At 46.9% G+C, this 24,167-nt stretch overlaps 1 protein-coding gene across 4 annotated transcripts in view; it reads right to left on the reverse strand.

Moving 5' to 3' along the window:
- Positions 1-24,167, reverse strand: part of ASPSCR1 (ASPSCR1 tether for SLC2A4, UBX domain containing) — an 87,513-nt gene that overhangs the window by 16,983 nt on the left and 46,363 nt on the right. For all 4 annotated transcript variants that reach the window (XM_084647178.1, XM_084647180.1, XM_084647179.1 and 1 more), the window contains 4 exons: positions 21,193-21,274; positions 18,010-18,076; positions 13,425-13,487; positions 13,023-13,075 (listed from right to left, as the gene is read on the reverse strand). In XM_084647178.1, coding sequence (XP_084503304.1) covers positions 13,023-13,075; positions 13,425-13,487; positions 18,010-18,076; positions 21,193-21,274 — 265 coding nt within the window. The remainder of the gene's footprint in view (positions 1-13,022; positions 13,076-13,424; positions 13,488-18,009; positions 18,077-21,192; positions 21,275-24,167) is intronic.

Raw genomic sequence — 24,167 nt, forward strand, 5'->3', positions numbered from 1 at the left:
TAAGATTACTACCCAAAATCCTATCTGCCCAGAACATCCTGAACAGACAAGAAATGGTCTAAGACCCCAAACAGTGAAGGTGTGCGCCAGGTTCCAGGCTGTACCAAGAAGGCTGAATTCCAGTGTCTGCCTCACCAGACCAGCCATTGGAAATGCCTCTATGATGGGCTGACCCTGAATGGGATAGGTTTTCTTCTGAACTTATTTTCAAACTGTTGCCAGAACTGCAAGCCCAACAGCAGAGGCGGCTTCACACAGCCCAGGGACATTGTCAGCATCGCTAAAGAACAGAAATGCAAATGACACTAATGAAGAAATGGAACCAGAACAGAAGGGACAGAAAGGAACAAACAGCTCCCCTGGAGTCCCTCCCCAGGGTAAAGGCCAGTGGGAGCCTTTCCCAACACTCAGAGAATTCTAAGATCTGATTAGAAAAAATAAGTATTTATATGGAAGAGTATGGGTTCCTTCAGATTCTTTGAAGGTGGGACCATGGCCGTCTGCTCCCTTTACTGCCTCGGCTTTTACAGAGTCTGGGATTCGTACCTTCTGCTCACTGTTTCTCAGCACTAGTTCACAGATCAGTGCTGTAGTCTCTGCTAAGCCCAAGACCTGAGTCATGCCAGTGTCTGTCCCTGGGATGAGGTGGGAGGGAGAGAAGGGAAAAAGCATCTTTGAGAAGTTCAACTAATCTAGAATAGCACAAACAAGCAGCTGGGGCTGTAAGGACCCCTTCGCTGAGCACTGCTGCAAAGAAGCCTGCAGATGATCCAGTTCTGCCCTTGAGAAAGCTATGAAGTAATTCAATGGACATGGGGATAATGCAGCCAGGAAAAACAGCAATAACAAAATATCAAAGCAATGCCTTGAAGTCTTTATAGGTTCCAAAAACTCCATGTTGTTGCCAGTCTGTGCGCTCACCATACTGTAAACACACACACTTCAGAAACAATTCCTTCTACCAGGCTTCTTGGCAAATAAGTTGCCAACATTTGTTTCCCTGATTTTGATTGCAGCCCTTTACTGTGGCTATCAAATTTAATAAATGCTTGTGACTCCAGCAGCCTTATTGGGTGAGTGAAAGAAGTGTCAATAAGACTGTATTCCTCCTCTTGTGCTGGCTCCCAATTCAATATCAAATCCATTGCAAGGTTCTAGAATAAGCCCACTCTCTCTCAGAAATCACTCCATCAAGGCAGTTCGGTGTAGAGGGAGAATGATCCAGTGACCAGGGCACTAGCCCAGGATTTGAGTTCAAGTCTCTGCTCTGCTACAGACCTCCTGTGTGACCTTGGGCAAGTCCCTTAATCTCTTTTCTTCAGTTCACCATCTGTACAATGGGGATAACAGCCCTGCTGCACAGGGATGTTGTGAGGATAATACATTAACGAGTGTGGGGTGCTGAGATACTGCAGTAATGGGGACCAGATAAACAGTCAGACGTATTTATCCAGCATACCACATGTTCAAACAGAGGGTGCCAGAGGCAAAGCCTTCTTTACAGCTGACTGAAGGCTCTAGAAACCCCTCTGAAAGCTGATCAGGAAGAGCCTCACCATTTTCAGGCCACACTGTCAAACTCCCCTCTGTAGCAGAGCTCAAAGAACAGAAGCTGAAGAAACTGAACCAAACGGACACTGGAGGATTGGCTGCTCTTCTGCATCTTCATCCCATTTTTTGTAACCCACATGTAGAATTGAGACACTATGACACAAGCTGCTTTAGAAAGAGAGAAGACACAAAAATCTGAAGCTGCTTTGCACATGAGCCAACAAGCATCAAACCAGTCCCTGCTCCTCTTCTCCTGGGGTTCTACCACTGTGTCCCATTTCCCCTCTCCCTAGAGTTCAGGCATCCTGACTGGGAAGCATACGTCTAATCCCCAGGAGTGAAAGGAGAACAACTTAAAAACCAAAGGTCAATAGACTGGCATTTATACAATAGGCTAATCGCAGGCTGAATGGATGGTCTCATATTTATATATAAGTGGTCCCTAAGGATGGGGAGACTCAAATTAAAGCTCTATAACCAAATCTCAATGCACTCTCCCTAACAAGTACCTTTGCTTTTGTCAACTGTCATGTTACTCCTGAAATGAACATGCAGCCTAGCAAACGTCCCAGGCAAAATCCGTTTATTTTGAGATGTTTGCTGCTGCTCTGATGAGATTTTTGTAAGACAGAATGAATACATAATAGAGCTTGAAAAGATGACAGTTAAATCTGCAATACCGTGTACAATTCTGGTCCCCTCAGTTCCAGAAAGCTGAATTCAGACTGGAGCAGGCGCAGAGAAGGGCTGCTAGGATGATTGGGGGAGTGGAGGGCTCATCTGACCAGAGGAGACTAACGGAGCTTGGCTTGTTCAGCCTAGCAAAGGGAAAGCTCGGAGGGGATTGGATTGCTCTCTATAAACACACTGGGGGCAAACCCCAGGGAGGGAGAGGAGCTATTGACACTAAAGGACAATGCTGGCACCAGAACAAATGGAAATAAACTACCCATGAATACATTTAGGTGGAAAGTAGAAGACCCTTTCTAATATCAGAGGAGGTAGGTTCTGGAACAGTCTCCCAGTAGGAATAGAGGGGGAAAAACAACCCAACTAGTTTTAAAATGGAGCTTGTTATGTTTATGAACAAGATTATACGATAGGGTTCTCTGTGACAGCAGGGGACTGGAGTCCATGATCTAGGAAGGTCCTTCCAGTCCAATGTCCCTAAATGTTAATGAAGAAATACAGCATTACCAGGCATGAAGATTCTATAGGGCAGCATACATTTGTCTGGGGTTTTTTGAGATTTGGTTTAAACCTCTGCTGGGTTCTACAATAACATAAGGAACATCGCATTAAGTGAAATGTCACAAGGACATGTACACATCTAGCCCCCTTGCTAGCAAGTCACATTGGGTACAAAGCGCTATAAGTGCCTGTTACTATGGCCTGGACACAGAACACTGGGAACAAGGGCTGTACATTTTGGAGGGACAAATATAAAGGACACTTGTATTCACTAAAGCAAGGCAACCCTCCCCCACCATGGAACCACCAAAGAAACTGTTCCTTTGGCCTACTGGCAGCAAGTCAGGCTTAGGGCTTCTAGCTGTTCCTAACAAACATTACCCACATCCTGCTTCTGTTACTGGATGGAGAGAGAAGTCCCACATTCTCGGCCATTAGCTGTGCTTCATGCCAGGACACAGCCTCCCTGCCGGGGTAAAGTGCTCCAAGGTCCCCTAAGTGCAGATCTCCACTTCTCCAGTATTGGAGGCCAGAGGCGCTCTGCAGCTTTCATCTAACCCTGAAGCCCACCAACCCCAGGGAGCAGCCCTGTCCTCCCACCCCTGTATTCTGACATCTAGTTCTGGGAGTGGGAGCAGATTCCAGCATAGAGGCCTCCCCTCCAAATCTCATATACTGGGTAGAGTTGGGGATAGGAAGCCTCCTCTTTAAGGAAGGCAGAGGCCTAAGTAGAGGCAAAGTCCCCACAGAAACTTCCATCTGGAGCCAAGCCCCATCTAGTGAAGGGTTGGGTGCAGAAGCCTCCTCTCTAAGCCCCATCTCTACAGGAACAGACACAAGCAGCACAAACCTGCTCCCAGACTCAGGATTTCACTACTTGGCAAACAATACTGGAGCATGCCAGCAAGTCAGAGAACGGTGTGCAAATCCTCCTCCCCCACACTGGTGCCCAGACAGGTCCAATAACAAATACACAACCTCTCCTCCTGTTCTGTGCTGGTGTAATTTTACTGAGAGCACCAAGGTTTAGGCGAAGCAGCCTGATTAGTAACAGCAGCCCATAAAAAGGGCATCCAACAATAACAGAATTGCCAGGGACATGAAAGCCAGAGCAGCTTCCGCACCCATTTCTCTCCAGAGAAGAAAGCCCCCTTCAGCCCCTGCCAAGCACTCAGATCTCCGGCGGCAGGGAAAGTCTATCCAAGCAGAAGACATTACAGCATGGAGCCTCCGCTGACTCAAGGCAAAAATTACAGATGAAAGACGATTTATGCTGGTAGCGGGGAGCAAAGTGTCACCCAGAATCAGCCAACCTAAATTGGGACAAGGCACCAGCCTAGTAAGTTAGAACACTGTGGTCTCCAGCAGGCAGACCGAGTAATTGGAAGGGTATGAGGCACTCTGAACAGGAATCACTCCTTCCCAATTGATGCTTCTTCTAAATAAAGTTTTTATAAACACACAGACTCATTCCTGTCTCAACCAGACCATGATGCTACAGAGCTGAGGGCCCCAGGCCTGGGACACAGGCAACATGGCCACTAGCACCAAACTCAACCCCTCCACTCCACAAACCCACTTCTCATAGGAGGCTGTTTTACACCCAGCTATCAATAAACAGCTTCTAGGTTTTAGTATATGTTGCCGAGTGCCCCTCCCCTAGCTCACATTCCCAACAGTAGGGGGGCAGAGGGAAGAACACACAAGTCTGCTGCCACCAAAGCACTTTAAACAACTTTAAAAACAGGAGGACCCCAGGCCTCCTGCCCTCTCCCCTCCCCCTCTTGCCCACACCTTGCCCTTCCCTCTCTCTCCACCTCATTTTAATCCAGTGATATTCAGACCTCAGTGATTCAGGAGCCAAATTAGTCCTCATCACCACCCAAAAGAGACACAGGACTGTGAATTCATTGTTTCATTTACACTCTCTCTACAAAAAGAAAAGGAGGACTTGTGGCACCTTAGAGACTAACCAATTTATTTGAGCATAAGCTTTCATGAGCTACAGCTCACTTCATCGGATGCATGCAGTGGAAGTGAGCTGTAGCTCACAAAAGTTTATGCTCAAATAAATTGGTTAGTCTCTAAGGTGCCACAAGTCCTCCTTTTCTTTTTGCGGATACAGACTAACACGGCTGCTACTCAAACTCTCTCTACAATTACTCTCACAGCAAAATGACTGACCAAGTATTATTTTATCAACTACAACTGGTTAGCAGCATAGTAAAAGCATCCTGATTGGTTAATAATTAAATCACATTGTTTTAATATCACATGCTGCAAAGAACCGCAAGGGAGACATTAAAGAGCCACTTGCAGCTCTGGAGCCTCAGTCTGAGTATCTGCTTTCATCCCTCCACCCAATCTCAGGCCTACATTTCCTTTTGCCTTCTCCCCCTCAAGCCTCCCACTCCAAGCCTGTACCAACTTCTCTCCCCTTCAAACCAATCTTCCTCCTGCTTCCAGGTATGATGATCAGATGTCCCGATTTTACAGGGACAGTCCCAATATTTGGGGCTGTGTCTTATATAGGTGCCTATTACCCCCCACTCCCATCCCGATTTTTCACGCTTGCTATCTGGTCACCCTACTTCCAGGCAACCCGCTCAAAACTGTCACTCCCCTTCTCAGCCCTATACCTTGGCTTCTGCCACCACCATCTAATCATAGCAGTGTCACCAGTCTCAACCCCTGCAGTTCAGATTGTGAAATCATTTCCAATCTATCTTGTTTTCAGTCCTCTCCCCACTTCCTGAAACATTCACATTTGGGGATGGAAACTTCCTGAGAAGAATTTAGGAAACGTTTGGACAAAATCCCGTCAGTTGTTTTCAAGTTAAATTTTTTTTTTTTTTTAAATCCTCAATGTAAAAGTATTCCAGCGACCTTCCCTTAGTCCCAGCTTGTTTTTACAAATAGACTCTGATGAGCCAGGCAGGATTTACTAAGTTTTGGAGAAGAACAGGTTTTAACACAACAATTATGAGCTTTTGGAAATGTCATACTGAGCGCATGTAGCACGAAATGCCATGAAGCTGTTAACTGTACAGTTACATACCCATGCCCCACTTCCTGGTGTTTCTACCCCAGCCATCATAGATAAAAATAAAGGTGGACACATACTGCACTGGCAGTGAACTGGGCAGATACTTAATTCCAGGAGTTAATAAACTCAGCTGCTGAAGCAGAGTGTGTAAAATTAAGTGGCTTCAGAGTAGCAGATCCTGTGAGCATACCAAACAGCGTAAGTCATATCTACACCTGAAATGATTTGCCACTACAGCTCTACCGGCAAACCCTCCTACTGTAAACACAGTATGTAACAGCAAAAAAATCTTTACTAGTACAGCTTATAACTGGACTCCTGAACTAAATAAGTTATTCTGGCAAAAGCACTTTTGTGTCAGTAAAAGTGACTACACTGGGATTTTTGCTGGTATATAAGCGTCACCCCCAGACAGACAATGCTATACCAGCAAAAGTTTCTATGTAGACCTGCCAGACCAAGGAGTTCACAGCGTCTTTGTTGGTCCACATACTCACCAGGCTTGATTCCCCCCATGGTAAGTCCTCATTTGCACCTATACAGAGTGTGTACAAAGTGCTCTCACTGGTGTAAGTGTTGATTTCTGGTAACTAGCACTTTACACCCTAAAAAAGATTTGGAGGTAGTGGTGGATAATCAGTTGAACATGAGCTTCCAGTGCAGTGCTCTGGCCAAAACGTGCTAACGTGATCCTGGGATGCATCAACAGGGTAATCTCAAGTAGGAGTAGAGGTTATTTTACCTCTGAATTCGGCACTGGTGTGACCATTGCTGGAATATTGTGTAGAGTTTTGCTGTCCACAATTCAAGAACAATATTGATAAATGTGAGAGGATTCAGAAAAGAGCCACAAGAATGACTGAAGAATTAGAGCATAAATTCATAACTTTGTTAAGACACTAAAAACCATGGACTTAACAGACACACTGATTTATTGCAACAATCTATAACTAAGGCTAAGATTTAGTCATGGGTATTTTTAGTAGAAGTCATAGACAGGTCACGGGCAATAAACAAAAATTCACAGGCCTATGACCTGTCCATAACTTTATAAATACCCATGACTAATCTTAGCTACTCCAGGAGGGTCCTGGGGCCCCGCTGTTGCTCAGGAGAGGGGGCAGGGGCCAGCCGCACAGGCCGCTGCCTGGGGCCACTCCAGCAGCAGCAGTTGCAGAAGTCACGGAGGTCCCAGTATGCATGACTTCTGTGATCTCCATGACAGACTCACAGCCTTATCTATAACCCACTAACAACCCCAAGAGCTCCTTTCACACTGCCCTGTTCCTCCCTATGACTGGAAGGGTGTTGACAGGGCAATTCACCTTGAATGGTCCCATGAAATGTGTGTGAACTACTTATGTTAACCAATCTGTTCCACATTGTATTTAGCTATGACACCGCTGAGACAGTCTATACTAGAACTTACCTCAGTATAACTTGTGTCGCTCGGCATAAGCGCCAACTCCGTGGGTGCTCCTGGGCTGGAGCACCCAAGGGAAAAAATGGTGGGTGCAGCCCCCCTGTCAAAGCCACTACCTCCCCCCAGCGCCTCCTGCCCACTGGCGGGCCCTGCCAATCAGCACCTCCCCCTCCCTCCCACCACCTCCCACGAATCAGCTGTTTTGAGGCATCAGGAGGCGCTGGGAAGGAGGAGGGAGGAGCAAGGGCACAGCACACTCTGGGGAGGGGGTGGAACGGAGCGGGAAGAGGCAGAGTGGGGGCAGAGCTGGGGTGGGAAGAAGCAGGATGGGGGTGGGGCACTGGGGAAGGGGTGGAGTTGGGTGGAGGCGGGGGGAGCATCCCCAGCAGATTAGAAACTCAGCACCTATGTTGTTCAGCATGATCCGTTAAGAAACATAAAAGTTATACCGACCTAAGTGCCAGTGTAGACAGTGTTATGCCTGTGGCAGAGCTTCTCCTGCCGACATAGCTACTGTCTCTTGTGGGAAGTGGAGTGATTAAGCGGACGGGAGAGTCTCTCCTGTTGGCTTAGAGCATCTTCACCAGACGGTGCATCGGTGCAGCTGTGCTGCTAGGCCATGTCTACATTACCACTGATGTCAGCAAAACTTATGTCACTCAGGGGTATGAAAAAAAACCCCGCCCCTGAGCGACAAAAGTTTCGCCCGCATAAGTGGTTGTGCGCACAATTCTACATCAGCAGAAGAGCTCCTCCCACCATCCTAGCTACTGCGCTCATTGGGATGGTTTTATTATGTTGACGGGAGAGCTCTTTCCCATCGGCATAGAGCAGCTACACAAGTGGTCTTACAGTGGCGGAGCTGCATTGGTATGATTGTGCCGCTGTAAGGTCTCTAGTGTAGACATGGCCCCAATGTAGATGTAGCCTAGTAAGTTTCCCAGACCTAAAGAAAAGCTCTACGTAACTTCAAAAGCTTGTCTCTCTCACCAACAGAAGTTGGTCTAATAAAAGATACCATCACACCAACCTTGTCTCTCTAATATCCTGGGACTGACATGAGGGCTACAACACTGCACATGAAGAATTAGAAAATGTTCCTTATAGCGATAGACTCAAGGAGTTCAATATATTTAGCTTAACAAAAAGGAGGCCAAGGGATGACTTGATTCAATCTGTACTTATCTACATGGGAAAGAATATATAATAGTGGGCTCTTCAGTCTAGCAGAGGTGGTGTAACATGATCCAATGGATGGAAGTCAAAGCTAGACTAATTCAGACTGGAAATAAGATGTACATTTTAAATGGTGAGAGTAATTGACCACTGGAACAATTTACACCAAGGGTAATGGGTGATTCTCCATCGCAGACAATTTTTAAATCAAGATTGGATGTTTTTTTCTAAAAGATCAGCTATAGGAACTGTTTTGGGGAAGTTTTATGAACTGTGATTTACAACAGGTCAGACCAGATGATCAAAATGGTCCCTTCTGGCCTTACAATCTATTAATCTATATACCCACTTTGCAGAGGTGTAAGTTATTACACAGGCTGTCAGGCCCATTAGCTAACAAATTCCACTGGTATCAGCAGCTGCTCCAGAACTAGAGAGGCCAAATGATCTGTATTTTTCTCACCATCACCCCTAAAACCAAATGCAAAAATAATTGTGTTAAATGAAACCTAAAAGCTGCAAAATCAAGCACTAAAATGCCAGGAAATTCCAAGAGTTATATTCTCCATAATAAGAAAAGGAGTACTTGTGGCACCTTAGAGACTAACCAATTTATTTGAGCATGAGCTTTTGTGAGCTACAGCTCACTTCATCGGAGGTATGCATCCGATGAAGTGAGCTGTAGCTCACGAAAGCTCATGCTCAAATAAATTGGTTAGTCTCTAAGGTGCCACAAGTACTCCTTTTCTTTTTGCGAATACAGACTAACACGGCTGTTACTCTGAAACCTGTCATTCTCCATAATGTTCACTTGGTCAAATTGCCCATACCAGACACAGCAGTTTATATTCCTGCTTTCCTTATTATACATGAAGTTCCATGTATTACTTTTCAGGGGTTCGCGCCCCACAGACCGCACGGGGCTAAGAGTGGGCACGACCTGTGAGTCTGTGACAATGTTATTCATGAATTACCATAAAACCTACAGGGTCTATAAAGTACCTGGGTTAAGAGTGGAACATAGGAATTGTCAGATTGAATCAGCCCCATAGGTATATCTAGTCCAGTATCCTGTCTCCAACAATGGCTAGTACCAGATGCTTCAGAGGAAGGTAAATAAAACACTGCGTCAGGCAGATGTGGAAAAATTGGAAAGAGTCCAGCGGAGGGCAACAAAAATGATTGGGGGACTGGAACACATGACTTATGAGGAGAGGCTAAGGGAACTGGGATTGTTTAGTCGCGGAAGAGAAGAATGAGGGGGGATTTGATAGCTGCTTTCAACTACCTGAAAGGGGGTTCCAAAGAGGATGGATCTAGACTGTTCTCAGTGGTAGCTGATGACAGAACAAGGAGTAATGGTCTCAAGTTGCAGTGGGGGAGGTTTAGGTTGGATATTAGGAAAAACTTTTTCACTAGAAGGGTGGTGAAACACTGGAATGCGTTACCTAGGGAGGTGGTGGAATCTCCTTCCTTAGATATCTTTAAGGTCAGGCTTGACAAAGCCCTGGCTGGGATGATTTAGTTGGGGATTGGTCCTGCTTTGAGCAGGGGGTTGGACTAGATGACCTCCTGAGGTCCCTTCCAACCGTGATATTCTATGACTCTATGAATAATTTGTTCTCCATTAATCCCTAATAGTTAAAGACGGGAGCATGAGATTTTATATCCTTTCCAAATCTTGTTAGCAATAGTTATAACAACTCTGGATATTGCTGTTATCTATATAAGCATCCAATCCCTCTTTGAACCTTGCTAAATTCTGAGCCTCAACAACACCCTGTGGCAATAATTTCCACAGATTACCACCCAGTGTTAAAAATAGCGTTTCTTTTTTTAAACTCAGTTTGGATGGGTCATCTTTCAGTTTTGCTGTGTATACCTCTGGCCTCGTGTTATGAGTCTAGGAAAACAGAAGGTCCTGCTCAACCTTCTCGAGACCATTCATCCTGCAAGAGAAGGCCAAAATGGGAACTGGAGGAAGAAGCTGTAGATGAAGAATGTGACCTATACACCAGAGGAGCTGAAAAGGAAAAGGGAGGAGGGCATAGATTGGGAGTTAGGATATGTCTACACTGAAAATGCTACAGTGCTGAAGCTGCCCTGCTGTAGTGCTTCAGTGTACACTACCTACGCCAAAGGGCGGGGCTCTCCTGTAGGTATAGGTACTCCACCTTCTCGAGAAGCAACAGCTGAGAGACACAGCGATGCTGATGTAAGTTCCCAATGCAGACCAGCCCTTAGAGAGGCAGGTGGGATCAAAAGGGGTTTGTTGGGGGCAGGGATAAAGGGAAGTCAGAAAGCAGAAGGGAAGGTGTCCCTACTCCCCCCACCCACTCCAGTGGGAATCATCTCCCATTACTTCCCATTTTCCAATCATGTCATTAGAAATTGAATCACAGTTTCGTTTATTTTCCTTAAACTTCCCAGAGCTCCAAACAGAAAAGCTTTCCCCCATTTCCCACCGCAGCACCTGCGTAGAAATCTGAGACAGCGTGCTGGGTGGCAGCTGTGGGCAAGTGGCACAAACTGGGGGAAGCTGGGAGGCGTTGCCCTCACACTGAGTGGGAAAATTTCCCAGTTCAAAGGCACGAGGAGCTTTCCATTGGCATTTCTGTTATTAATTAAAATGCATGAAGCGTCTTTGAAGAGAAAAACGCTCGGCTGGCTGTTTTCCACCAAGACGACATTGTGTGTCTCTCAACACTGACTGTCCCATGCCTGCCTGGGGCTGGGCTGCCAGGCTCAGGTGGAGAAAGCCAGGTCAATACAGACGCAGCAACACTCAGGCAGTGTAGCTGGGTCCAGTGCAATTCCTGAGCCACTGACCAGCCAGGGCTGTGATCAGTACCAGGAGACTCAGGAAGGCGAGCACACTTGAAACATTCCTTAGTTGTGGCACCTTAGAGTAACACATTTATTTGAGCATAAGTTTTCGTGAGCTACAGCTCATGGATGAATGCATCCGATGAAGTGAGCTGTAGCTCACAAAAGCTTATGCTCAAATAAATGTGTTAGTCTCTAAGGTGTCACAAGTCCTCCTTTTCTTTTTGCAAATACAGACTAACACGGATGCTACTCTGAAACCGTTCCTTAGTTGGGGATCCTGGGCAAAGGCATTGTGACAAGGAGAGGAGCTCAGCCATTAGCAAATCTTGTAGAACCACCATCTTCAGGGCTAACTGTAGCTTTTGATCAAGGCGATTCAGCAGGCTCCAAGCCCAGGAAGGGATCAGGCTGTGGGTGTGAACGCAGGTGCTCATACTATTTGTCTCCATGCAACAGCTGCACTTGTCTCTCCTCCACATGGCCTGGCTAGGAAGGTGTGGAATTTGGAAAGCTCCATTATAAACAGCTTCAGAGGAGCTCTAATCCCTTCCTAATTCAATATGTCGCCAGAAAGGCGCTCTGTCACATACACTCCGGAAGCAAAATGTCCTATTACTTTCTGCCTCACTCCTCACCTTACAAATGATCTTTGGCATATCACTCTACAAATGACCACACTCTAGTCCTGAAGGGAAGCCCTGTCTATACACAGTGAAGTTGCTAGCAAAGTCAATGGTAGAGCTATTTCACTGTCTCTCTAATAGTTCTTAACTCCAAAGCAGGCTCTGTACTGAGACTTCAGTTAGACCACGTTACCTGGCAAGTGCAAAAGCCTCCAGGCAGAGTCGCCCTAGGGTACAGCGAATAGGGGCGACCGCCCTGGCCCCTGCACTTTGGGGGCCCCTGCACTTCATGAGAAGGTGGGCAGGGAGATGAGGTGGGAGGTGGACGGGGGGGCAAGGAGGAGCCCTGCTACCAACCTCCCGCTCCCCCAAGCGCCTCCTGCCTGCCAGCGAGCCCCGCCAATCAGCGCCTCCCCCTCCCCCGCCAGCGCCTATCGCCGATCAGCTGTTTCACAGCATCTGGAGGTGCTGGGGGGAGACGGGGGAAGAGCGAGGGTGGAACTGAGCAGGGAAGAGGTGGTGTGGGGGCGGGGCCTGAGTAGAGCAGGGGAAGCACCCCCTGGCAGATAGAAACTCACTGCCTAAGTCCCGGGCCCCGCAGCCCCCGAGGGACAGCCCTATCCAGGAATTCCAGACTGCTGGAAAATTCACAACACGGAAAGTGAATCCTCCACAACACCCAGGTCCACCTAAATCAACCTTCCTGAAAGCCCTGAAATCATCACTAAACCAAGAGAGACTATTTCCAGTGTCAGACCATTAGTCCCTTTACGTCTGGCCTTCTACCTCTTATAATGGCAGGTAAGGGAAACGGTTGATCTCCTCCAGTATTCCACCTCCTGTCACAATGGGTCAGACGACAAGTCTGTCGAGCACAGTAAAGGGCCTCTTGCAATTCTTCAAAGGGCAATTACCCAGACTCTCTTTAGGGCAAGGGTTCTGCTTCACACCTGACTAGAGAACTTAGGCACAACAATTTTCCATTCACCAGACACTGCATTTTGCTGCACACAGGGGACCGCTCAGTAAGGAGCTTATGCTCTGGAAACCTGAATCCACTGGCCATAGCTGATCACAAATCTACAGAGGTTATAGTATTATCCAGCCTCCCTTTAGAATTAGTACAGTGCTGGTACAGTGGAGAGAGGGGGAGCATTTCAGACAGGAGAGAAGTAGTACTTACCTGGAAGAGTGTTTCATTCTCATTACTCAAGATGGCTCTGGGAGGTGCAATAACTGAAGTTAAAGAACAAGTTACAATCAGGAAAGCACGTAAACCAGAACAACAAGCAGCTCGTTTGGGGAAGGACTGTTTCCACTCAAGAGAAGGACACAAGCTCACTGTCCACACATGCTTCAACTCAAGTCCAGGCAAGAGTACAGTATGGCTACAAAAATTAGTCTGAGGTGAGTAGGTTACATCCCTTTGCACTCCTGGGCCGTAGAGAGGAGACACAGTCCTACCTGGGCCAAGTATCAGGGCACCACCCTAGGGGATGGAGGGGAGATGGGCTTTGTACCAGACCATCACTCCAGGGAAAGGCGTGCAAGGGAAGGAATGGGTACAAGAAACCACTGGACTCACACAGGTAAAATGGCAGCTCTGCATCTGCAAGGTGGCTTCTCACAAAGTCTCTCAAAATGCCAACTGTGAAGTGAAGAAGAGAAGGGTTTGCAGGGTGAGGGGGACAGTCCATATGTCACACAAGCCCACCAACACAGCCCATATGCTGGGCAAGGGACACAGCCTGTTCCTCAAATACTCCCCCCTGCATGACAGCAGAGTCTGTATATCAGGTACCTCTCTCTGAAACAAACATCACAGTTGTCACCACTATATCCCTCTCTGGAAAGAGGGAGCAGACCCGCTGGTAGCACCACAGGGTCCCAGCAAAGCAGATAGTGGGTAAATCAGTGCATCAGCCCTTGCTTTCAGCAAAACTCCTCCTCCCCCCATTTCTCCTTTTAGGCCATAAACTGCACTTGGATTTCCAAACACACCTAGTCCTGACGGAGAGCGTACTCTACCTAGGTCTCATATAGCCCACCTCACCATAGTATCTGAGCATTACCTGTTCATCAGTTCCTCCATCCACAGTATCCCCTTGGCCCTCCATTTTGGCTAAGGGATGGAAGGGAGGTCCTGTTTCTCTGAAAGGAGTCAGTGAGCCTTACACTTACTGCTGTAGGCTCACATGGAATCTTCCCAGACACCCCCAGGGTCACTCATTTACATGGAAAATACAGCTCTGTGCACCAGTCACGTCTGTGACGGACTGAATATCCTGAATGAACTTTACTGAATTAAGTCAACTTAATTGAAGTAGCGTTATGACCTTTGGGGTACATTGTATTGGAAATGCAAATGTTTATGTACAACTGAGATTGTACGAACTTTCATTAGGAGGAAAACAAGATTAATGCAATCTATGGAAGGTATGTGGAAGTTCAAAGGTCTTTTTAGATCAATGTGTGTGAAGTGGATTTCCTAGGAAATACCTTTAGGTGAGGGGAATGCAAATTCTCCCCTCCAAAGCCACCTTTTGAAGATATGCCCTGGGAAGAGACCGCCATTGTATACTAATTACCTCCTGGAAACTCTAGATCAAAGACCCCTGATTTGCATCAACTAGTCATGAGAGTGCTTGTTCTGTGCTGAAGTGATGATGAACTTGTAACCACAAGGAAACCCTAGGGTGGGGTTTTGAAAGTCTGTTCTTGCCAGAGCCAGTGCTAGAGTTGGGATGAACTCTGGTAAGCTTTGAGCATGTGCACAGGTTATTATATTGTTTTTAATATCTTTTCTCAGTAGCGCTTTTTATCTTAAGACACAAGTAGTCTTGTTTAGAAAGAGCTGTGTGGTAACTTATGTCTGTAGCAGTCACTCTTATCAGTCTCTGAAGAGAAAGCAAGGGGGTCTGCTTAGGCAGACTGTCTTTCCTGGCAGTAACCCAGTGAAAGTAGGGAACTGCTCAGTCAGGACATACCCTGGTAAGAAGTGAACAAGAAGTTTGGTCTCCATGCAAGAGAGGCAACAGCTGGTGAGCCAGAAGCCTGAGACTGGGTGCCACAGCTGGGCCACAGAGTAATAACATCGCCTGTTGTTACAGACCCCAGTTGCTCCCTTCAAAAGGAAGCATCACTAGCTACACAAATGACTGAAGTTGCAGCTGCAACTAGATTGAGGATCTTTGGAACCTTTATTTATTCCTTTGATTCTACTACATGGTATTAACTCGTTACCAAGTTAATTCTTCTGTTATTAACTCTTCTATCCATCCCACCCCCAATGCCCTGGGAACAGGGTGGACAAAAATCCACACCACACCTGACAAACAGAAGCTTTAAAATCTTGCACCAGACAGTCAGGAAGTCCGGATCTGCAGAGGGTAACAGACACCTAAGACTCTGGTCACCAATTCTCAGGTCTAATGAGACGACAGGTGTTTCCTGGGGCAACATCAAGTAGTCTAATTGGCAAGGGCACCTGACTCCACCAAAGATGGAGGATCTAAATTAGTAGCAAGGAGAGCAATTGGATGCATACCCTGACATACTCCCTGCAAGAAGCTCTAATTTCCCCACTATTCTGACTGAGCTGAGGACACCTGCTTTTTTGGTCTTTGGTAACTTTAGACACAACAGCTAAATCAAGCCTTCTCTCGCACTCTGGCTGGAACAAGCCTCAACTCTAATGGAACAACACTATGTAGTATGGCAAGAATAGTGTGACCTCAGTTGGGACCCCACAGCTTTTCTGGGATGGCCCCATCATGCAGTCCTGGGAAAAAGTCCTCTTTCTTTGTAGGTCTGCTAAAGGTGAATGTCTCCCACCCTTTTTATGCAACTCACTGAAGCAACATGAACAGACTGCACTAGCTCCTTACAGAATCACAGAATTGTAGGACTGGAGGGGACCTCGAGAGGCTATCTAATTCAGTGGTTCTCCATCGGGGGCATGCAGAGGTCTTCCAGGGGATACATCAACTCATCTAGATATTTGCCTAGTTTTACAACAGGTTACATAAAAAGCACTAGCGAAGTCAGTACACACTAAAATTTCATATAGACAATGACTTGTTTGTACTGCTCTATATACAATTAAATTTTAGTACAATATTTATATTCTAATTGATTTATTTTATAATTATATGGTAAAAAGGGAAAAGTCAGCAATTTTTCAGTAATAGTATGTTGTGACACTTTTGGATTTTTATGTCTGATTTTGGAAGCAAATAGCTTTTAACTAAGATGAAACTCGGGGTATGCAAGACAAATCAGACTCCTGAAAGGGGTACAGTACTCTGGAAAAGTTGAGAGCCAGTGATCTAGTCCAGTCCCCTACACTCATGGCAGGACTAAGTATTATCTAGACCAGCGGTGGGTAAACTACGGCCCGCAGGCGGCATCCAGCCCATCAGAGGTTTTAATCTGGCCCTCGAGCTCCTGCTGGGGAGCAGGGTCAGGAGCTTGCCCTGCTCTGTGTGTGCCATGGCTCCGCGGGCTCCGGGAAGCAGTGGCATGTCCCCCCTCCAGCTCCAATTGGAGCTGCAGGGGCGGCGCCTGCAGATGGGGCAGTGCGCAGAATGCCTGGCCGCGCCTCCGCATAGGAGCTGGAGATGGGACATGCAGCGGCTTCTGGGAGCTGCTTGAGCACCGCCTGCACCCCTGACCTCCTCCCGTGCTCCAACTACCAGACCCATCCCTGATCCCCCTCCCACCCTTCGAATCCCTCGGTCCCAGCCCAGAGCGCCTTTCTGTACCCCAAATCCCTCATCCCCAGCCCCACTCCAGAGCCCACACCCCCAGCCAGGGCCTACCCCCCTGCACCCAACCCCCTGCCCCAGCCTGGAGCCCCGTCCCACACCCTGAACTCCTCATTTCTGGCCCCACCCCAGAGCCCTCATCCTATCCTGCACCACGACCCCCCAATTTCGTGAGCATTCATGGGCAATTTCCATACTCAGATGTGGCCCTCGAACCAAAAAGTTTGCCCACCCCTGATCTAGACCATCCCTGACCGGTATTTGTCTAACCTGCTCTTAAAAATCTCCACTGATGGAGATTTCACAACCTCCCTGGGAAATTTATTCCAGTACTTAACCACCATGACAGTTAGGAAGTTTTTCCTAATGTCCAACCTAAACCTCCCTTGCTGCAATTTAAAGCCATTGCTTCTTATCCTATCCTCAGAGGTTAAGGAGAATAATTTTTCTCCCTCCTCCAACAACCTTTTATGTACTTGAAAACTGTTAAGTCCCCTCTCAGTCTTTTCTTCTCCACACTAAACAAACCCATTTTTTTCAATCTTCCCTCATAGGTCATGTTTTCTAGACCTTTAATCATTTTTGTTGCTCTTCTCTGGACTTTCTCCAATTTGTCCACATCTTTTCTGAAATATGGCGCCCAGAACTGGACACAATACTCCAGCTGAGGCCTAATCAGCACAGAGTAGAACGGAAGAATTACTTCTTGTGTCTTGCTTACAACACTCCTGCTAATACATCCCAGAATGATGTTCGCCTTTTTTTGCAACAGCGTTACACTGTTGACTCATATTTAGCTTGTGGCCCACTATGACCACCAGATCCCTTTTCACAGTACTCCTTCGTAGGCAGTCATTTCCCATTTTGTATGTGTGCAACTGATTGTTCCTTCCTCAGTGGAGTACTTTGCCTTTTTTTCTTATTGAATTTCATCCTATTTTCTTCAGACCATTTCTCCAATTTGTCTAGATCGTTTTGAAATTTAATCCTATCTTCCAAAGCACTTGCAACCCCTCCCAGCTTGGTGCCATCTTCAAACTTTATAGGTGTACTCTCTATGCCATTATCTAACTCATTGATGAAGATATTGAACAGAACCGGACCCAGAACGAATTGCTGCAGAACCCCACTTGATATGCCCTTCCAGCTTTGACTGTGAACCACTGATAACTATTCTCTAGGAACAGTTTTCCAACTAGTTATGCACCCACCTTTGAAAGGACACCCACTCGGGTGGGTGGAGATGTGACAGTGCAACTAATTACTGCAGCTTCTTCAGAGCTGTGTCACTCTCCCCAGCAGTGCAGAGATGCCTGGGGCCCCCCTCCTGTAACACTACTTCACAGATGTAAGTGGCACTGCAGGCTATCGTCACCGGACAGACAGAAGCAGGGATGCTCTTACCAGTTTCATTGGGGCGGAAGAACCCTTGCAGAACATGACGGTCTGGGAACTGGACTCTCAGCACAACCTGGTTAGAAACAAAGCTGCATCAGTGAAACCTTCACTCTCAAAGAGCAAGAGCTACATTTAAATAAGCTAAAGTCAGGGCTCAGGTAGAGACCAGGTTACCTCTGCCTCACAAGAGGCTCATACAGGATTGACTCTCTTCCTGAGAGGCTGCACCCAAGAACGTCAACTATTATTTGTATTGTGGTGGCACCTTGAGACCCCAAATGGGATGAGAACCACACATACACACAGACAGTGACAGCCCCTCTCCAAAGACCTTGCCATTTAATTTGGAACAACATACTATAGGAGTGTAACAGTCAGCAGAGAGAAACGCAGGGAGAGGATGAGGGGAACAGAGGGAAGCTCACATATAGTCACACAGACTGCTATATGCACCACTTGATGCTTCCAAGCCATTTTAAAATAAAGAAAGAGCATAAAAGTGGCCATACTAGGTCAGATCAATGGCCCATCTAACCCAATATCCTGTCTTCCCAGAGTGGCCAATGCCAGGTGCCCCAGAGGGGAAGAACAGATTAGGGAAATTATCAAGAGATCCATCCTATCATCCAGTCCCAGCATCTGGCAGTCAAAGGTCTAGGTACACACAGAGCAGGAGGTTGCATCCCTGACCATCTTCGCTAATAGCCATTGATGGACCTGTCCTCCATTAACTCACCTAGGTTTTGGGTTTTCTTAAAAAAACAATTTATAGTTTTGGCCTTCACAACATGCTCTGGCAACAAGCGTCACAGGTTGACTGCGTGTTGTGTGAAGAAGTACTTCCTTTGTTTGTTTTAAACCTGCTCCCTATTAATGTCATTGGGTGATCCCTAGTTCGTGTGTTATGTGCAGGGATAAGGAACACGTCCTTATTCACTTTCTCCCCACCAGTCACGACTGTACAGACTCCATCGTCTCCCCCCCGTCGTCTTTTCCAAGCTGAACAGTCCCAGTCTTTTTAATCTCTCCTCATACGGAAGCTGTTTCATACGCCTCATCGTTTTTGTTGCCTTTCTCTGTACCTTTTCCAACTCTAGTGTATCTTTTTTGAGATAGAGCGACCAGAACTGCATGCAATATTCATGGCACGGGTGTACCATGGATTTAATAGTGGCATTATGACATTTTCTGTCTTATTATCATCTATCCCATTCCTTATGGTTCCCAACATTCTGTTCGCTTTTTTAGCTGCCACTGCACTCAGATGTTTTCAGAGAACTATCCACAGTGACCCCAAGATCTTTCTTGAGTGGTGACAGCTAATTCAGACCCCATCATTTTATATGTATAGTTGGGATTATGTTTTCCGACATGCATTACTTCCCATTTATCAACATTGAATTTCATCTGATCGTTTTGTTGCCCAGTCACCCTGTTTTGTGAGATCCCTTGGTAACTTTGCAGTCAGCTTTGGATTTAACTGTCTTGCATAATTTTGTATTGAATAAAATTAATTCTCTCTGCCACTGAATGGAGCCATTATGAGCAGACGATTTCACATGCACATCACCGCAGACGTAAGCCACGTCAGACAACTAGGTCCTGTCTACACTTCAGAGTTTTGTCGACGCAAGTTACGCCGACATACAGCCACCATTGTAATTAAACCACTGTTGCATATCCACACTACGCTCCTTGTGTCTGCGGAGCACACCCACAATAGCAGCTCTTGCACGGACACAGAGAGAAGTGCGCAGTGGGTAGCTATCCCACTATGCAGCTGGCCGCAGGGTTCTTTGGGAAGGGTTTGCAATGCCTTATGGGGTCAGGTACAGCATCACATAATGAGGGTTTCTCAATGCCATCGTTCATGGGCATCCTACTAGATTGCCAGCTACTTTTCAGCTGCCCTGGTAACCTGCACCCCAGCCATCTGTCAGAAAGCATGGATCCTGCACTGTGTTCAGTATTGTGCTGTGCATTATGAACACAAGGCTAAAAAAGAGGAGCCCAACAGGTTATTTGGGTGGGGGATGCCTTGAAGAAGCATTTTAACACTGAGCCACAGTAATGTGTTTTGCTGTAGTGTGCTGAGCTTGGCATTGTTTGTTTGCGCCATGCTAGGAGACTGGTTATCATTGCTGTGTGTGCCCGAAAAGTAACACATCGTAAATCACATTTTAAAGTAGCACTTGGTAATATGAACAAACTGACATTGCTAAACAATAACTCAAGAAGCCCACAGAGGTGGGTGGGTGGGTGTGAGAGAGTGAGAGAGACACAGACACACAGTTGTGGAGAGTGAGTGTGTCAGCATGCTGTCTTTAAGTTCAGACAGCAGCCGGAAGCAACCAATCCTGAGGCAGAAGCTGGTGGGCACAGATAATTGGTGTCCCCCTGCCCCTTCACCCTGGCTCAGCAGATACCGGTACACCAGGGAGCAGAGGGGGACACCCCAGCATCATCCCCTGCCTCACTTCCTGGCTCTGCACAGCGCAAGTCTCTTCCTCCCCATGCCCCAGCAGCAGCCCGCCCACCCTGCCTGCTGATGTGTGCCGGGGAGAGCAGGATTCCACGTTAAAATTTTGATTTGGTGATTCCCTCTGAGTTCTCCTACAGCCTCCTCTGCCCACAAACCCAGGAGATCCACCCCATCCCCAGTAGTCCAGGCAGGAGTGCATTTGCTGCCGGGAGCCACATGCTCAGCTGGGCAGTAGCTATATGAGCTCTCCACGCTGAGCAGTGTCAAAAACTACCTGGGGCTTTGAAAGGAGAGGAGAACCTGTCTGGGTGGCTGGATGCAGAGCAGTGGAGTTCAAAATGGTAAGCAGAGTGGTCATGGTGAGCATTGTGGGATACCTCCTGGAGGCCAGTTACAGCAATATAATGAACACAGGGTCTACACTGACACTTTGTTGATCTATCTTTGCCGCAAAAATCTCTGCCCTCTTGTCAAGGTGGTTTTATTTTGTTGGCAAAGCAGGAGAGTTTTGTCAGCGGGAGAAGCATTGTAGTGTGTACACCTCCACTGTTATGCCAACAAAACTGTGTAGTGTACAAGGCCTTAGAAACCCTCCCCTAAGAGCAGCTGCAAGCGCTTAGGATCCTGGTGGTCAGAGTCTGGGCCCTGAAGCTATCTGACCACTAAATTTACACTCAACCAGAAAGAGGAAAAGGAACAAAGGCTACCTTTGGGTAATGCTCTAACTTCTCCTTCATCTGAGCTTCTCTCAAAGATTTTGTCATCAAGGGAGCTTCTTCCAGACGTTTCCTAAATAGGGTGAGAAGGAGATAATCTGTTAGTTCTACCACTAAGATTCATCTTGTTAATGTAAACGTAAGGCAAAAACAGGCCAATGCAGCCAACTGCTGCTCGATGTATTCCCCGCTCCCACCTCCATGCCAGCTGTCCTCAGATCCCAGTCCCTTCAGCACACCTTCCTCTCCACCACCAGTAAACCCAGAACTGCACCACCACAGCCACCCTAAAAGCCCAAACCTAGGTCCCTCCACATTCTCTCCTTCCCCATAAAGCTCTGCTCCACTCTTTGTGCATGACCACCACCCACTCTGCAACACTATTCTGAACCAACTCCTAAATCTGCCCATAACATTACCTTGGAACTCCTTTTTGCTTCCAGATATATGAGATCCCAGAACATTTTGAATATTTGTACCAGTACAGGTTCCCTCTTAAGCAGGCTTCATGGATTCTCTGCCATTTCCCCTTTACATAGAACAGGGCTCCAGAGCCTCAGCATCGTTTTAAAAAAAAACAACAAAAAAACAAAACAACCTTTCTAGACCTCATGGTTGTGAAGAAAACCTTGAGAACATGACCCAACTGACACAATGATGCCTGCCTGACTTTGTAGACAGCCTGAATCAATAACTCAGACAAGTGTAAACATCCCTTCTTCACCTCAATCATGGGGTAATAACTCTGAAACCTCAAAGTGACAATTTCACTCTGGACCATGAACTGTTTCACAGTGCATCACTGTAGCAGAATCATTCTGCTAATGTGCTTATCCCACAATCTCAAATTGCCACCCACACATCCCCAGATGCAAAAACCCAAACGACCCCATCCCAGGACTCCCCCATATTGATGATGAAATTAATTCCATAACAATACAAAAATATACAACATATTGAAAACTGGAGACGTGGGGGCAGCATAAAGTCAGTTGAATTTCATATCAAATCAATTCTGTACTGATTAAATGGAAAAGAAGCTGCTGTATAATTCCCAGCCTGCCAATGAATTTCAGGATCTTGCCACAGAAGTTAGTTCCCCCAGCATGCTGCCATCTTCAGTCTATGGCAGCAGGAAGAAGAGCAGCAGGATCACACTATCACACACAAAAACCGAGTTAACATGGAGTTAAGACTAGAGACACGCAAAATTGCCCTGTGCTCATCCTGCCCTGCCCAAGCAGGAGTTTAGCTCCCAGAATGTAAATCACAGAACAATCACAGAATCATAGAATGGAAGGGAACTCGAGAGGTCATCTAGTCCGGTCCCCTGCACCCGTGGCAGGCCTAATCTAGACCATCCCTGACAGGTGTTTGTCCAATCTGCTCTTAATCTCCAATCATGGAGATTCCACAACCTCCCTAGGCAATTTATTCCAGTGTTTAACCACCCTGACACTTAGGAAGTTTTTCCTAATGTCCAACCTAAATCTCCTTTGCTGCAATTTAAGCCCAAATGTCAAACCAGGAAATGCAGAGTTTAGTCGACACTTCCCATATAACTACTATACCAACTGAACTCTGTCCAAAGAGTCCCCTCAAGGAGATCAGAGTAGCTTACCTCTGCCAACCAACCGCAAGTACTTCCCAGACCAATGATGCTGCACAGACCATAGTGAGGGTAAATTCAATTGTATGAATAGGAATGCAGGGCACAGAGAAAATGGCACACTTGGTTAGGAAGGGGTAATGCATTTCCTAGTTTCCCAACATTTGAGTTCTGGTAATTAAACTCTCCCATTCTGAAAAACCACAAGGAGCACAGAATAGCGCTGAGCTCCCACACTCTTATCTCCTCATAAACAACTTTTTGGCATGTGAATTTTTCTTGGTTTTTGAGAAAGTGGGGGAAGTGAGGAGGTATGATTCAAGGGCAAATGTGGGCAGAACAAAGTGCTGTGGAGAGTTTTCAGGGGCACTTTTCAGATATCAACCAGAGGTACCACTAGGCAGTAAGGAAACCCCTACCAGGGCCCAGAAGAAGCATCTGACATTACATGAACTCCAGGGTAATAAGTGATACAATATTAATGTGGATAACTAGCCATAGTTTTTGGTTGGATCCATAAAAGCCCAGGTGTATAAACTAAATACAGAAGTCAGGCAAGCAGGGGATTGGAACTCAGAGTCATTAGGATTGCAGATCAACAGTCTAAACCACCAGCTGGGCTGGTGGATGGGTTGCTCACATTTCTCATTCACTGAGTTCTGCCTTGCAGAGCTCAAACTGGCTCTCTAGCGCAAGTCTGTTGACCCAGGCGGCGAGGCTCAATTCCACGGGCTGCACAGACATACCCCAAGTGGCATGCCAATTTCCAGGCCAATCCGTAGAGCCCTGCACAGATACAAATTTATATCCGTGGATGCGGATATAAATCAGTATCCACGGAACCGCAGGGCTCTCCCGGTTTGCGGAAAAAGGAGCAGACCATGGGACCACCACTCCCAGGAGCCAGGGTCCCACATCGGCTGCTCCTCCAGTGCACCTGTACCACTCTCAGCTCACCAGCAGCTGTTCCTGGTCACACTCTTGTGTTCAAGCGGCATGCACACCCCCAGACAGGAGAGACAGACAGCTGCGTGGAAGGGCTGGAGGCAGGGCAGGGGGCTACAGCCACGCCGGAGGAGCTGCCAGCACAAGGCGCAGGCTCCTGGGAGTGGTGGTCCCACATTCTGCTCCTTTCGCCACTACAGTTCCTGGGAAAGCCCTGAGGTTCCGCAGATACCAATTTATATCTGTGGATATCCGCATCCATGGATATAAATTTGTATCCATGCAGGGCTCTACCAATCTGAATATCCATGTGGATTTTAGAGCCCTTTGAAAACGCAGTTCTAAGCAGAAAGCTCTGGTCAGCCCTAACTATGATGTTACATGGGCTGCTCCATATTTAAAGGAAGATTAT

The sequence above is a fragment of the Lepidochelys olivacea genome, assembly GCF_965140295.1.
Source record: "Lepidochelys olivacea isolate rLepOli2 genome assembly, chromosome: 14".
NCBI lineage: Eukaryota > Metazoa > Chordata > Testudines > Cheloniidae > Lepidochelys > Lepidochelys olivacea.